This window comes from Hemibagrus wyckioides, linkage group LG03 (genome assembly GCF_019097595.1).
Source record: "Hemibagrus wyckioides isolate EC202008001 linkage group LG03, SWU_Hwy_1.0, whole genome shotgun sequence".
In the NCBI taxonomy this organism is placed as follows: domain Eukaryota; kingdom Metazoa; phylum Chordata; class Actinopteri; order Siluriformes; family Bagridae; genus Hemibagrus; species Hemibagrus wyckioides.
The window spans coordinates 20,842,512-20,859,116 of NC_080712.1; the positions used below are offsets into that span (position 1 = coordinate 20,842,512).

Consider the following 16,605-nt stretch of genomic DNA (forward strand, 5'->3'; position numbering starts at 1 on the left):
TCAGGGACCTCAAGATTAGACATCTATTCACATAACATGTTACAATCCATATATATATATGGGTGGAATTCTGACCCAGGTGAAGGCCCTAGTATGAGTGTTGGTCAAACGAAAGGAAAAATGGTGAGCTCAAGGCAAGTTCTTTTGTCAGGTGAAAGTTCTTTTACTTTGGATCTGACTACAACGGCTTCATTATACTTGGTGTGTCAGGGGAAAAGCTATGCAACAGTACCATGGTCCCAAGCAAGCTTAAATGCCATCTCCAAGCGAAACACTCATCACTTCAAAACACGAATGCAATTTTGTACACCTGTATAAACACACTTAAAAACAGGTGGTGGTGTGCTGTGGGATTTTTTAATGTAAAAAATGTGCCATGCCTCAGAAAAGGGTGAAAACACTGCTCTAACTCATTAGTAAGTGCGATTAGTTTGGTCTGGCGGTAGCGCTGCTCGATGATTCTGAACTCTACTAATCCCGGTTGTACACCTTGAAGGAGATTAGACAGTACATCGGCGCCAAAACAGAGGTGAGTGTTTGTTATAAACTAAAATAAACACTGAAATTAAAGGTAAAGCTGATAATAACTCATTTGCTTTTTAATGTCAATAACTTCGGCGCACGTTATAAAACGGGACTGCGTCACAGTTGGTGTTATGTTTTTGTATCTAGGTTTAGCGCAAAATATACAAAGCTCTGAAAATTACTTTTACCAAGTTGCGATTATCTTTAACCGCGAGTATTAAAATACTTATTTTTACGCCACGCAGCTACAAAGTTTACTCGTGTATTTGGGGTGAAATTAGCGATATATTTTTTTCTACCGAGCTGTGTAAAATTGGTTGATTTAAAAGCGTAGCGTTAGTTAAATTATCTCTGTTTATTGCATGGCTTTAGGGCCAGGTCCGCCATTTTATCAGGGTTAATCAATCTGCTATTGTTTCAGCCATTATGGTGAGAAAATCTGGGTTTATAAACCGCAGTAAAGTATTTACAACGAAAATATAGCAGTACATTTTATCGTCTTTCTGTGTGGAGGCATTTGCTTGCGTATTACCTGTAATATTATAATAATAATGGTATACATATAATAATATACAATAATAGATTCACCCAATCTGGCAATTTAATACAAGTGATCTCACACAGCAGGGCATTTAATATGAGAGATAGATAGATAGATAGATAGATAGATAGATCGATCTATTATTATTATTATCTTTAATATAGATACTTTCTTTATTCATCCCAGTGGGAAATTTGACTTCCAGCAGTATCCACAAGCATAGGTAATAAAGTGAGAAATAAAAATACTGGATACTGGAATTTAGGGGTACAAAATATAACAAAAAATAAATGATATAATCAAATAAAATATAACAAAAAATACAAAATACACAAAATATAATCACTGTAGAGGACTTAAATACTACAAGGGTGATATTACAATGGATGTTTTCACATTTTGCTTCTTGCATGCATTCATGTGTAAACTGTACCTAGACTATCTTAAACCTTTTAAATGGATTAAAATAATAGGCACCCAAAGCCACAGTAGTACATCCAGAGCATTACACTGCAATTAGGACAGACTCGGTATTCTCTTCCCAAATCTCTACCTCTTATTTCCCACTTTAAGGCGTTCAACACGAACCCAGCCACCTGAAGTCATTAATAAAAAGGAATACTTGCTGGCATTAAGGAGTTGTTTGTTGCTTAATTTATTTTTTAAGTAGATGTGATTTTATTTTGTTAGTAGAGAGAGCAGTTTGATCAAAAGCACTTGCAGAAAGCAAATAAACATTCCAGTGATCAAAGTATTATCCAGTATTTAGCTATTTAAAATATAAACAGAAACTCAAAAACAACTGTCTAAAAGCCTCAAGGCTTGTTCAGGTGTTTACTTTTCACTATGATCACCGACTCGGAGTCTTGGCTCAGTTTTTAAGTTGTCTTTATTTGTCACATATACATTACTGCACAGTGAAATACTTTCTTCGCATATCCCGTTCTTGGGGGTTGGGGTCGGAGCGCAGGGTCACTGCCTGCCAAATGAATAACTAAAAATTTCATTTGGAAATCATCTGTTACAAATCCAAACTTAGTCCGGTTTATCTATTAAATTTTGTTTAGATAATCTGGATGTGCCTCTCCAATACATGATATTGGCATCTGGGCTGATTTAATGTGTGAACACAAAGACACATTAGCCAGTACAGTTGGTCCCTACACATGCATAACTGTACTAGTGCTTCAGTGCACTTTAGTCAGTCTGTGAGTCTTATTAAAGATTTTTTAAAATAAATAATTCTGTGCTTAGATTGTATTTTCCATTTTTTTTTTCCAGAGTTGTCCCCAGGAAGTTTTTTATGTGGCAAATATGGTTTGCTAATATCAGTGTGGATGCTTCTAATGGCCTTTACCCAAGTACAGCCTGTGCGTTTAGTTGGGTTTCTGAGAAGAAGAAACTTTATCTCTCTTGTGAATAATGTTGTTAAGGATCAGGTCTATGACCGCACTTCCTCTGCCCTGCAGCGATACAGCCGACTATCCTCAGCCTCCGAAAAGAAACTTCAATTTTTAGTAAATAAAATTCACCCAGAATATGAGTCACCAAATTTTGTGGGATGCCAGTCTTCCTTTAAGTCACTTGCTTCTGTTAACCCCTACACCATTTGTATGTTTTCAACAAATCGCCAACTCTCAGTGAAGGACCAGAGCAGCCAATCCACCATCTATAAGCCTAAAGGTACTTCCCCAGCCTGCTCTACAGCCTTTCCTTTGCATGTGATTTGTTGATGATGCAAGACTGAAAAATAAGCCTGAAGTCAGTTTGTTCATGTAAAAGGTAAACATACTTCTTTGTCTGGTTGAAAAGCAGGAAAGTTTCTGGATTTTAGTGACTTTGTACATGTATGTTATACAAAGGTCAAGTCATTTGGATTTTATTTATAGCTCTTTTAACACTGGACTTTGACACTAAGCTGCTTGACAGAAATCTGAATGTAAAATTTTAATTCAAATTGAAAGTTTATTCCCATATGAGTACGTCAGAGGTGACGGTAACAAGGAACCATCCTTGGCTTTCCATGCAGGGCCATCTTCAGCAGAAGCCATTTTTACAGGTTGCAAAATCACCAATTAAGTGGCATCAGGATGGTTCAGGCATGTCCCAAGGGCAGAAGGAGTTAGGATCACTGGTATCATTGGATTAACATGTATAGCTTGACAGGTGGTGGGGATTAATTGGTATGCTCTTATAATGGTTTAAGAAGATGTACAGTTATGTTCAGAGTGCAAGCATGGACTCTCTCAAGACTGCCTGTGACAGCATAATTAAAAGGGAGAGCCAGATATGAAGGCACACTAGGAAATAAAGACTTCATTCTTCAAGGTACCAAGATAGGACCTATACATTTTGATCGCAGCAGACCATTAAAAAACACACACCAGAAGTTCACTTGGGAATTGCAGAGAGTGATCATTAAGTGTTCTTTAGGTCAATAGGAGTATTTCATATTTGTGGACAAATATGATGAGGTGTGGTCATATCTTCTGGATTTAGTTAGCTGCTGTATTCTAGACTTCTAGAAGTGGAGAATTTTATGCATGTACTGGAACATCCAGACAGCAAGGCATTATAGTAATCCAACCTAGAGGTAACTAAGCATGAACTAGTTTTTCTGCATCCTGTTATGGAATATGTCTTATCTCTGCAATATTTCCAAGATAAAATAATATATTTAGTAATATTATAATGTCTTTAGTAATCTAAACGAGCTTCGAAAGAGTCTTGAGTCAGTAATCACACCGAGGTATTTTACTGCGGGACATGATGAAACAGAAAGACCATCCAGAGTTATTTTGTAATCACAAAGTTTACTTCTAGCTGCATGTTCCAGTACAGATACTTCTGATTTGTCAGCATTAAGTAGACAGAGGATACCCAGAATTCAGTGTTTATTATCCTTTAAACATTCCTTATCTCTATTAAGATGGTGTCTCTAATCTGACTTTGCAGAAACGTATAACTGGTCTTGCTCTGTCTTCTCACTGCAGAACCACTGTCCACTGTGGAGGCGAACACGGCCATCGTGGACATGTGGTCAGTCACCCTTGGAGCTGTGGGTGCTGCCATTGCTGGCATAATTCTGGCTAACACAGATTTTTTCCTGACCAAGCCTGAGTTTGCCACTCTACAGTATCTGGAGAATGCTGATCTCAGAACTACTGAGGGGAGTAAGTGGGATTTCACATCTTTATCCACACATCAACAGTATTAGTGAGAGGTATGGAGGTTGATCTGGTAGTTGCAGTTCTTATGCTATTTGATTGTATCTATACTCTTATACTGGTATCTAACAAGCCACAATAATCTTATGTTTTTAATTGCCTTAAAAGAGAGAGCATTATTTCTGTCAGTATAACTCACTGGTCAGTCAACAAATCCATATAACAAGTTCATTTTCATTTAAGTGTGTTTCTACAGATTTAGTAAGAGTGCATTTAAAAAAAGGACAATACATTTTGTACTATTTGATTTGCTCAGTATGATACTAAGGAATATTTAAAATATCAGACAATTAATTTAATCCTTGTAAAATTTAAAAGGACATCATATTATACTCTTACGTGAAAATACAATGACTTCACTGGTCATAGCTTTATATGTACATGGGCAGATCAGATGGGGATCCTGTTGTCTGTCGTTTTTAAAATGCAATGAGACATCATGATGGCCCTTTTTTATGTTTTAAAAAAAAATGTTTTACACTATTTATGCATTTAGATGAGAAGGTAATTAAAGCTAGAACTCTGTGGGCGACATCTGGAGCAGTGATCATGGCTGTACGCCGGCCTGGATGATTTTTGTGCAGAGAGGTAAACTTGATGCATTAGCTTGTATTGTGTTTAGTGTAGAAGAGCGTGCTCATTGCTTATATCCTAGGTGCACTTGTCTCTTTACAGGAAGCTGCTGAGCTGTCCTCTCTGAAGCCCCAGCTGGACAAGCTTGGGGTACCGCTGTACGCTGTGGTCAAAGAAAACATTGGTACAGAGGTTCAGGATTTTAAACCACACTTTGCTGGAGACGTCTTCCTGGATGAGAAGGTTAGAAGAGCTGATGCTTGTTTTTTGTTGTTCTACAGTGGTATTGTCAGAATGAACATATACACTTGCCATTAAAATTATGCAGATGCAGGTTAAGCTCTTTAGTTAATGTTCACATCAAAAGTCATGATGGGGAGCGTGTGATCTCTGACTTGGCATTGTGGTTGTTGGTGTTAGATGGGCTGTTGTGAGTATTTAGGAAACTGCTGATCATCTCGATTTTCTCACACAAGCCTTGAGACTTTGTGAGCAGAGTGTCTGCTGGCTGATACACTTTCGTGAGAAAGCTTAAGTTTAATAACTACACTGGCCTGAGGTGACGGGAAGTCCGTTGTAACTGTAGATAATGTTTTGTGCATGCAGAGATGCTTTTTGCTCACCATGGTTCTAATGAGTGTTTATGAATATAGTGTACATGTATCTAGTATATTTTTTCTGAAATATTGTTCATCTTCATTGCTCAAAATTTAAAGGAATATTAGCTGTAGGTATACCACTGTTCTACTAGCATGTTTTACAAAATAACCAGGGACTTTGTGTTGTGGAAAGCACAGTGATCAGTATTAGAGAAAAGGAACCGCTGGAGTGTAAAGGATGTCTAGAGGCCCTTGCTTTGAATTGCTTTAGCTCGTATGCAGCCGCAGGACATTCATTAGTTTCTCACAGTGCTCTGGTGGGGACGGACCCGCATATTGCCAAGGAGGTTCTGATGAACATTTGCATTCACCTCGTTTTGTAGCTGTATAAGAGGACCGAATCATTCTGCAGAGAACCATCTCTCCCAAACCAGAACACTTTCACATGTTGTGTGGACAGAGGAGAACTGATCCAGAGATTCAGTGATGAGAGCAAGTTTCATTCATTCAGTCTGGCCACTCAACTATATATATATATATATATATATATATAAATAAATAAATAAAATAATTGTGTGCAAATCCCAGGAGATCTGCAGTTTCAGTAATACTGTAACCAGCCTTTCTGGTGCCAGCAACCATGCCATGGTTAATGTCACAGAGATTAATTCCAGTTCATAATTTTGATGTGAATATTTGCTGAAGCGGAAATGATTTTTTTCCACTGTGCTGCACATGATTATGTATCACCGTGCATTGCTTTTAGTTTCTGTAGAAACGCCTTCTATTAATACCTGTACATGAATACATGTAAATACTGTTACAGCAAGTGTTCTATGGTCCTATGCTGAGGAAAATGGGTGGTCTTGGATTAATTCGTCTGGGAGTTTGGCACAACTTCATAAGGGCCTGGAGGTCAGGTTACCAAGGAAACATGAATGGAGAGGGCTTCATCCTGGGTGGTGTGTTTGTCATTGGATCTGGCACGCAGGTGACATTATTAGGACACATTCTATGACTTGACCTGAGTGATAAAAGCATTAATATAATATTTTACTCTTTGACCTGTCTGTATCTTCTGATGTTTAATTTCCTACTTTTCTGTCATTCATAGGGAGTTCTTCTGGAACATCGGGAGAAGGAGTTTGGAGACAAAGTTGATTACGAGTCAGTTTTGGAGGCAGCTAAAAAAATAGTTCAGAATTAGATTGTTTGCTTGGTGATCTAGGGATAATTTTGTAGCTTATAAGCAGGTTGCTAATGCAGAACAAAACACTAGTCAATGGTAGTATTAAAACAACTTTTTAGAACAAACAGATCAAGCATTCCTACATCCAACCTCATTGCTTCATCTAATAGTGTGAATGCTCAGGAAAGCAGTTTCTGCTGAATCGACACGAGAGTATCTTCACAGACAAAATAAGTACAAAGTGTGGTCAGTAACGGTGTTTACCATTGCATCATTTGCACCATTCAGGTACATAGTTCTTAAAGTTTGTGCACTGCTGTTTTGCACTTTAGAAGTTATTGTATTGAGCTCTTCTTCACTCAACCAGGTTCCGCTCGATGTCCGCTGTGTGACTGTGGCTCAGTTTGTGTGTTTTAATGATGGTCCGACTCAAAACTCCTTAGTGAACGAGCAGACTTGAAGCTTAACATACTTTCCTGTTCATCAGCTTTTCATTAATGGACATCCAAAGATTCTTAAACAAGTGGAATTCGCTATACAATAAAAACAGCAGTCACAAAAAATGTGTTTTTTTTTCTTTTTGAGAAGCTGGCAGCTTGAACGTGCTGAAAAGGTTTTATTTTGACTTCAGTAGGAAACAACGTCTGGTTACTGCTCACTTAACACACGTGTATTTGGAGAATACAAACAGCAAATATAATCACTCATAACACGTGAGTGAGTATTAAATATCGTAGTAGGTGTAAATTATTATTTATTTGGGACAAACTCCCCAGAGCAAGCTCACACAGTGGAAACCTCACATTTAAAGGACATCTGTAAAAGACCAAACGATACTGCAAACGTGTGCTATAACTTTTATTATTTAGAATTCAGTTACATACTGGTTGCTTACAGTACATTCACGGAGGAGATTTCCGAAGGCGATGTGTTCACTGCTTAACACGTGCTTAAATCTTAACATACTTGTCAATGTTGAAACAGTAACGCTAGAGTCAAGACATTTTGTGCCATTCCTAACCTAATTCTATCATCTGTATTTGAACCAATAAGGTGCTCTGAACTCTGCAAGCCAACATTTTACCTTTGTTACACGGGTCCACAAATCTATAGAGCATTTTACCTTATGTTTAATTTCAGGTTTCTATCTGAAAATGATCATTTTAACTGTTATTTATACATTTGCATAATATCCAAAACAATAGATTAATTCAAAGATGCCAGTGTTTAGTGCATCAGCCCATGTAGTGAATATGAATAGGTCACTGCAGTAGTAGAGATGTCTTCTGCCACTAAGTGGGTATTCAGAGAATGTTTTTCCTCTTAAAACATGGTTCATGTGGAAAGACAGGAAGAAACACTGCAAAGTATGTTAACTTCATCCATAGAAAGTCTTCACGAAACAACACAAAACATTATCACCTCACTACAATACTTTATGAACTACATGTTTGATCATATATGCTCCAAACAGAACAGGGATTCTAGAGAGGTTTTCTTAATATCTTAACAGGGATATAATCACATTTTTGGTACATCAGTACAATCACAATCCAATCACATTAAAATAAATAGAATTTTATGTTGCACCCATCATGGCTTATTTCAGAACTGGCACACAGACTGATTATATCTGACATTTCTAAACAAATATACATTTACGTATATATCTTGTATGTATCAAGAATTTACATTTGTATTGTAAAGGTACAGTGCGCATAATATAAAACAATCATGAACGTTTTTAAATGGTTGTGCGTTAGATGAGTAAAAGAAAAGTGCTGTATGGTGATATGCCAGCAGTCCATGCAGCAGGACTACCAGTAATCTAGAATTAAAACACTATGTCAAGCTTCGGTGGCTGCATAAAATAGAAATATTTCACTTTAAAAATTCATTTCATGTTTCTCTGTTGTTTGGAAATTTGTCTTCGCAAAGGCCTATGGTCAAATAAAAGAAACTTTTAGACTAAGCATTACACAGACACCACATTCTTCAGCAGTTCTGACACTACTACACCCACAAGTCACTCTAGAACCACAAAGTAACATCTGAAATATATGTGCACCAATCACCACCGACTAGTTAAAAACCACACAAGGCTTAAATACACGCACTGACTTAGTATGACAATCAATGACCAAAATGTTTAGATCTGCCTGTATTTATGAAGGAGTGTTTATACATCACAACTTTCCTGTCCACTGGAATCTGTTAGGTCAGTGCTGGGAGGGTTGTAATGGTTAAGAGCACTTCATTTTTACACACAGGAGCATGCCAGAAGAAACTTCTAAACTGGTTACAATTAATCCCAAGATTCAAAAGTGATTCTCCTAGACCATTTCTAGTAATTGCATACCTTAAACTGTGGACAAATGTTTGGTCTGGAAAGTTAGATATAAATATTGTAGGTCTAAACACACTAACAAATACACACACATCAAATATTTTTGCAAATAAAAATAAATAACGATAAATAGAATTTGCATTGAAAAATAATTTGGGACTCCGCACGTTAATATTAGCACATGGGGGTGGGGGTGGGGGGGGGTCTGTGATAGTTAATTCAGCAGTAACAAAATCCTCTGACATCCTCATTGTACCATCTACCTTAGATACAAGTCAGCTGGGATTGCATATTATCTTGAGGGAAAGTGCAGGTTTTATAATACGCTGTTCATTTTTAAGCAAAAAACTAACTAACTAACAAAAATAAAAAGAAACAGAATATTTACTTTTCAAGTTGTGTCCACTGAACTCTTGTTATAGCAAAGTACAGACTGCAGTTTGGACTTGAAGAAAGTGTCTCTTACAAGCCCTTGTTGAAATAAACCACGGTCGTGTTAGGATTGCTCTGTCGTATACTCTCCTGCAGCTCAGGCTCCAGCCCGCTCACCTTCATAGAGCTACACACACACACACACATGAAACCATCAGTACAACAACCAGAGCCACCTACAACCTAACAGAGAGCCACCATCTTTAAAAATAAATAAGAAATGTGTTTAAATCAAGTGCTCACCTCTTCTGTGGGAACAGGGCACAGCACAATGGAGTAGCAAACACCAGACTACCAGAGTGGAAACACACAAAATTAATGATCAGCTATGATACAGGAATTTTTCTGTCTCTGATATAGAATTCATTATTAGTGAAACTCACCATAATCCCACAAGCCCAACCTGTACTGGGGCATTGAGCACTGGGAAACGCTGGAGAGGCAGAGAGAGAGGAGATTTCCATGTTTCATGGCTCACACAACACAGTGTTGAAAGTGCAGTTTAGCTCAAGAACCACATATTGATGTCCTGCATAATTAGTTTATTTGCTTATGTAGCAGCTAATACGCATTGTTTTACATGCCACCTAGTGGTGGAGTGTAGGAACTGCATTGTATCGTGTGCCACTGTGCAAATTTGTGACAGATTAAACGTCAATAATTAAACAACTCTTATCAGATAGAGCAGAACAGCAAGCTGGTGACATGTCAGGAAAATAGTAGGGACACGGTGACACTACCTTCATGAAAGCTTTTTTCTCCAGGGCATTCATGATAACAGGAGGAATAGCTGTTAGAAGAATACAGAAAAAAAAAACACTTCAGGAGACTTCTGGCAGATATACTGTGACAAAACAAGGAATAACATAGTGCCAGTCCTGGACCACAGAAGGACTGAGGATGGGGTATGTTTCTAACTTTATTATCTGACAGCAAAGAACATGGAAAAAACAACTTATTTTCAATTTCATTGTCAATTTTAGGGACAGTGGTCATAATTTTGATACATTCTTAAATGTGGACTGTAACAGCTAAGATGGCTACCTGTCTATCTTAAAATCGATCTCTTCTGAGAAAATAAACAAAATCTATCATCCGACTCTAACGATTCAATTGCAATAAAGAATGAGATTAGCTAAAGCACAAGGGTTAGACCAAGGGCATTTCCCACACTTGTTTTTTTTCTCCAGGCCTGCTCTGGGCACAATCTCCGATTACACCATTAGCATTACTTTATTAAAACAGTTCCGACTCCTTACCCATGGCTGGTACTGCCATGCCGATTCGGGACACCACCACCTGTACAATGGCCTGCTGAGCAGCACTGGCAGACTCTCCCAGGCGATTCCCCTCCTCGTCAGTGACAGGAATGCCATACTTCAGTTCCCTAAACAAAGCCAATAAATGGTGAGTATTCTCTGCATGTCTTGATACATATAAATACTGATGATATTTGGATTAAATCATTTAAAACACACCGTTGTCTCATGAAGGGAATGTTAATGCAGTTTGCCGCTGCCACTGCAGCAAAAGGAACAAAACGTCCAATAATAGCTGGCAGGTGCTGGCAACAACAACAAAAAAAAATCATTAACACCTAAAGTATGAAACTTTTCATTGTAGTATATTAATCTCAAATTACTTTTATTACATAATGCAGTAACATAATTACACAGTTATAACCAATACATGTCCTAGAAGTCAATTTTATTCTCAAGCAAGTGGGGAAGTGTAATGTACTGTACACTAGACAAAAAAGAAGAGAGCACTAGATATGTGATGTAGAGAAATAAAATGCTCACCTTGGTGAGGGACTTGAGGCCAAGAGCAGTGACTACAGCTCCAGTTGTGGCACTGACATAGGCTGCTCCAAGCTGACTGCAAAAAACCCAAACACAGAGATTAATGTAAAGTGTAAAAGCTAAATTTAGTCATTCAAAACAATATAGATAGAGTTCATCAATTTGCAATGCATGCTTAAACCAAAACTAGCTTTACTTTACATTGATCACAACTATACGTAGTTCTTCTCCAAACTATTGCCACAAAGGAAGTGTAAGTACACAGTTGTCTATACAAACATCTTTGTATGCAATAACATTTTCAATTCACTGGAACTAAGAGGCCCAAACCTGTTCCAGCATGACAATGTTCCTGTGCATAAAGTGAGCTAACTAACTAACTCTGTGTTAATACTTGTGGCCTTGTAACAGGTACATAAGTTTGTGGGCACACACATTTGGCCATATAGTGCATGTGATTAGCTGATGTGTTGACTATCATGAGAATTTATGCTTTCCATAACTGATTAAAGGCGCTAAACAGCACAGGATGGACTGGAGTGATCTTGTACGCAATTACTACCAGCTCGACAGTGAAAGACTTGGGCATAATATTAGACAGCAACTTGTCTAGTGCTGCTAATATGAACAGCAGCTACACTAATTCTGTTCCACTTGTTTCTCTTCTTCTACCCAACCCGAGGCATACAGAGATTGTGCCAGCTCCAGAAGACAGAGGCCAACACTGCGAGGATCCCAAGACATCCAGAGATGGACCAGCTCCAGCTGGGTACTGCTTCGTGAGGACCTGGGTATTCAAAGCAATGCTGCCAACCCTATGTGGACTTTGAGGACCACAACCACCTCTTAATTAATACACACACTAACATTCTACATCACACAACTGACTATACATAAATGCAGAAAGGACACTGTTCATGTCTGGTGTCACCCAAATGAGGATGGGTTCCCTTTCGAGTCTGGTTCCTCTCAAGGTTTCTTCCTCATACCATCTAAGGGAGTTTTTCCTTGCCACAGTCGCCTCTGTCACCTTAGGCTTGCTCACTAATTTTGTCTAAACATCAAAGACATCAATGTTTGCATGTTTTTTGTTTCTTATGTTCTGTAAAGCTGCTTTGAGACAATGTTCATTGTTAAAAGTGCTATATAGATAAAATAAAACTGAATTGAATAGGAGTGCTATTTTTGTTTACATTTTTCAACCATAGGTTACATGATGAAGTCACTTGCTATAAAAGAGCAACGTGTCCTTACTTTACAGTGATTGGTGCATCTCCACTACGATTAGTGTAGTTGACGATGGCATTGAAGGACTGGTTGACCCACTGCCAGAACACAACTGCTGGAGTCGTCCTGAATAAGAAGAAACATAAAAAAAATATATATATTTAAAAAAAAAAACTTCACTGAAGGAGGGGGGAAAAATAATCCACAGTCAAAGGTTTGATTTGGCAGCTGTTTTCGGAAAAATATGTCCTCTCAAATACGTGCCACAGCAGTCACACACTACCACCCACTGCTTACTCCTCCCTAGCTTTCAAACAGCAGACTGGGAAATCAGAGAGCAGAGAAGCAACCCTTTCAGTTTATTCAAGCTCAAAGATTTAACAAGCTACTGTTAGCCAGCTAGCTCACTACTATTGGCCTTAGAACTGAATACAGCACCACTGTGTGAAAGTAAACTCACACTGGGACAATTTATAAGACAATCACTAAGAGATCAGATCCCCTTCACCAACAGTGTTATCTATTAGCATTTATCAACTATAAACATTTTTCAATAACTTTCACTAACTTTATGAAGCTTAATTTACAAATCTTTGTGTTTTTACAAAAAGTTGTGGGTAAATGTTTGTGCAAAACAAACCAAACAGGAAACAAAAACATGGCTAACGTGCATTTAGAGACTCCCACAGGCAAAGCCCACATAGCTGAAATGACTCTCTCAGAAGTAAATGTGAAAGTTATTTGACTCAGATCTATGCCAACATTATTAAACAGCGAAGCAACCCAGTGACAAGCCCAAAATCTGAAGCTGGATGACAAAAAAAGTGAATTTACTGTGAATTAATTAAAGTGGAAAAAAATGGTTTGAAAACAGAAAAATATATATTTATCTGCTGTATCCAGGTGATTGTGGACATCAAGACATCACTCAGGAAAACCACTTTTTTATTCAAAAGTGTTTCAGTGACATATGGTTAGAACGCAGGAGGTTTAAATAAGGATTATTTAACACCCCCCCCCAAAAAAAAACAAAACAAAACAAAAAAACTAAAACCTTTTTAAAGAAATTATGAAATATGACAATATACACTGTTCTGGAAAATAGTCAGTATTATAGCATTTCAACACCTACACACCTTCCTCCAATCAAGAGTTTCTGTAATACATTTACATTTCTGGCACTTGGCAGATGCCATTATCCAGAGCGACTTACATTTTTATCTCATTACTGAGCAATTGAGGGTTAAGGGCCTTGCTCAAAGGCCCAGCAGCGGCAGCTTGGTGGACCTGGGATTTGAACTCACAACCTTCCTAATAGTAGTTCAACACCATAACCACTAAGCTACCACATCCCCAATTTGCATAATTAAATTATCACTGAATTCAGCTTTCCACATGCTCTTGTTAAATGCAACACTACCATTTGGCTGGCAGTTTGTTAGTAAGCCTATAAATTGTCACATATATTGTGTCAAAGTGTGATAGATGTTTGCCATATGACCTAGCCCTACATGAGTATTTAGGAATCAAGAAATACAACTCAGCTGAACCAGAAGTGAAACTTTATCAAAACTCACTGAGAAGGGTTTTTTTTTCCCCCATGGTGACATTTGAGAATTACTACTTTTTTGTCTTACTTTCATTTCCTGTACTGAATTGTGTGCTTTCAAACTTTACCCTTCATTTCATTGTAGTATGGAAAAAAGGAGGTAGGTTGGATAAATACATGAATAATCTTTCTACTTACTACACACCAATACATTTCCCCTTACCTATAGAAAGTAAGCATGCAGCCTGTGATGGTCATGTTCATTGGCACTTGTGCAGACATGCGACCGACCAGCAGCATCTTCTCACCCGTGTCAGGATGGAAGGCAGAGTCGTAGATGTATTTGGCCCTCCATAGTTGATCCTCCGTCAGGCCTGGTTTCACAATTCCCTTTCTGTGTAGGAGGACACAGCGGTCAGTTATTTTAACACCTCAACAGTCACAGGTGGCACCAACTGCTTCATACAGTGTAGCTGTCCTATTAACTTTCAGCACCATGTTATTTTTCACAGTAGAAATTATACACTTGAACACCTTATACTACATACATGGTAAATTAGGTGTCAGTATAACACTTATGAATATGGTGTTTATTTTCTGTGCTGATGAATTTTCTGCTCCGACTGGCTGAAAGATTCATTTTCTACAACAGCATCTCTTACTATAGCTCTGCTGGTTTTTATCACATAAATTATATGGCCAAAAATATTAAAAGTGGACACCTGACCATAACATCCATATGTGGTTCCTCCCCAAACTGCTGCCACAAAGTTAGAAGCACACAAGTAATACAGAACATCTTTCTATGCTGTAGTATTACAATTTCTCTTCAGTGAAAGATTAAATGTAATAACATATGGATAAAACTACTGTTTTACCCACTATGTCTGTGTTAGTGTTTAGCAAATGTCTGTGGTATAAGAGGAAACTCTTCATGTCATTCCGAGTGCATTAACATCGTGCTGACCTGTAATCCTCAATAATGACTCGTGCGTCCTCCAGAACCGCATTTGAAAGCAGTACATTTCTTGGGTCGGTCACCATGAAGAAATGCTGAGCTCTGCCCATAAATGTACTCTGGTCCCATCGTGGCTCCTTGATGTTGATGTTCAGCGGCAAATCCCCAGACATCTTTCCTTATTTACTTTCTGTTCATGAAGAACACAAGAATTTTTAAAATGCATTCTGGTTACCAAAACAGGCCAAGTCACATGCAATAGACCGGCTCAGGAAACCTCAGTCAAAATATCCTGCAATACAGGTTTTCTACCTCAAATGGTTTTATGCTATGAAAAGAGTTTTAAGTTACGCATTGCTCTCCATGTTCTCTAAAGATAACCAGTTATTGCTTTAAGCTTCCTGAAGAGTAATTAAACTGAGATGCCTTATGAATTACAAATGCTTTGATAAAGTGCTTAAGGCTGTGTCTTGCCATATCTTATAAATAATGTCAGTTCATCAGCAGTTTAACTCTTTAGTGTACATAAATATAGTCTAAGCTGTAGGCGTCAGGAAAACCAAGTTTTTCCACTAGAGACAACCTGTAATCTATTTCAAAATTAAAATAGTAAATAGTGAAATCTGTAAAACTAGCATGTTTGTAGCTTCAAATCTACTAAAGAAACTGGCAAAACATGTACCTATTATTTTAACTGCTGATGGATGTACCCTAAGTTTCAGAGGTAGAAAAAATCAGTAGTTTATGCTTCATATTGTCTTTTAAATATAAAGTTTCGTTAAGCATCATCATCATCATCATCCACACTTAGCAATATTAGACCTCTCAGTATTAGCGAAATAACTAGAGCTAAGCTAGCCCAGAATATCTTGGTTAATTCATATGCATGTTTATATTCAACTGCAGATATCAGATGAATACATAAAGATTGCACAGCTGTTGGTGAAACTATTAAATGGTTTCACTTTCAGAGTTAGCCAGGTGAGGTAGATGAAGATAACCGAGGACTTGCTAGCAAATATTAACCTAGCTAGCCAACACAACTAGCTAGCTATGCTAGATGCTATTAAAGTCACTTTCAGACACACTCATCGTTTCGGTGAACTGAAATGCTTATTCTTCTAATCGTCTAAAGCCATAAACATACCTTTATCAAAATCTAAAACAGAAGACTGAGCCCGGGATGCCTGTAAACTGAATGACCTCTCACGCGCCGCTTCTACACAGTGTGATGTCTGCGGTGTTGAAGCGCTCGCGCGCATGTGTGTGTGTGTGTGTGCGTCTCGAGGCGGTGTTGCGGAAGAGCGCGCTGATTGGCTGAGCGCATGGGGCGGGGTTTTTTGTAACACCGGTTTATTAAAGCATCAGCTATTTGCAGTGTTTATGATGGATCAGCCAAGTGGCGAGTTCACTTCTGCTTCAAGGAGCCTGGGTGACCTTGTGCTCATTAAACCAGCACAATGGAATAAGATTTACTTAAATATTGAATTCATGTATTCCCAGCGATGCACATACCCCACACATAGCTGTAAAATGACAATGTAATAGGACTTGAATTACACCATTTAAAACTACTGTATATTCACACTGTATAGTCATTTTGAAATGATTCAGCATTCATCAGCATTGATCATGT

The 16,605-nt window shown here is 38.0% G+C and overlaps 2 protein-coding genes across 3 annotated transcripts; one reads left to right on the plus strand and one right to left on the minus strand.

Moving 5' to 3' along the window:
- Nucleotides 1-373: 373 nt before the first annotated feature.
- selenou1a (selenoprotein U 1a) lies at nucleotides 374-6,726 on the plus strand. Of its 2 annotated transcripts, XM_058385486.1 has the most exons (7): nucleotides 391-529; nucleotides 2,348-2,749; nucleotides 4,060-4,239; nucleotides 4,790-4,881; nucleotides 4,969-5,109; nucleotides 6,292-6,456; nucleotides 6,580-6,726. In XM_058385486.1, the coding sequence occupies exons 2-7, from the start codon at nucleotides 2,404-2,406 to the stop codon at nucleotides 6,670-6,672; spliced, it is 1,017 nt and encodes a 338-aa protein (XP_058241469.1). In that variant the 5' UTR covers nucleotides 391-529; nucleotides 2,348-2,403; the 3' UTR covers nucleotides 6,673-6,726. The 2 variants fall into 2 exon arrangements, with proteins under 2 accessions (XP_058241470.1, XP_058241469.1); XM_058385487.1 differs by lacking the exon at nucleotides 2,348-2,749 and having other exon boundaries at nucleotides 374-529.
- A 773-nt stretch (nucleotides 6,727-7,499) lies between these two features.
- Nucleotides 7,500-16,251, minus strand: sfxn3 (sideroflexin 3). The gene is made up of 11 exons (XM_058385488.1): nucleotides 16,117-16,251; nucleotides 14,979-15,159; nucleotides 14,235-14,405; nucleotides 12,490-12,588; nucleotides 11,236-11,311; nucleotides 10,912-10,997; nucleotides 10,693-10,820; nucleotides 10,174-10,223; nucleotides 9,817-9,866; nucleotides 9,677-9,724; nucleotides 7,500-9,560 (listed from the first exon to the last, which is right to left on the minus strand). Exons 2-11 carry the CDS (start codon nucleotides 15,140-15,142, stop codon nucleotides 9,464-9,466), a joined length of 969 nt encoding a protein of 322 aa, XP_058241471.1. The 5' UTR covers nucleotides 15,143-15,159; nucleotides 16,117-16,251; the 3' UTR covers nucleotides 7,500-9,463.
- Nucleotides 16,252-16,605: the final 354 nt, after the last annotated feature.

Excerpts from the sequence above, each read along its gene's own strand:
- sfxn3 (XM_058385488.1), bottom strand. The coding sequence starts at position 15,142 with ATGTCTGGGGATTTGCCGCTGAACATCAACATCAAGGAGCCACGATGG. Across the intron at positions 11,312-12,489 it reads GATGCACCAATCACTGTAAA|TCAGCTTGGAGCAGCCTATG; the intron begins GTAAGGACACGT and ends GGTTTTTTGCAG. Across the intron at positions 9,561-9,676 it reads GCCCTGTTCCCACAGAAGAG|CTCTATGAAGGTGAGCGGGC; the intron begins GTGAGCACTTGA and ends GTGTGTGTGTAG.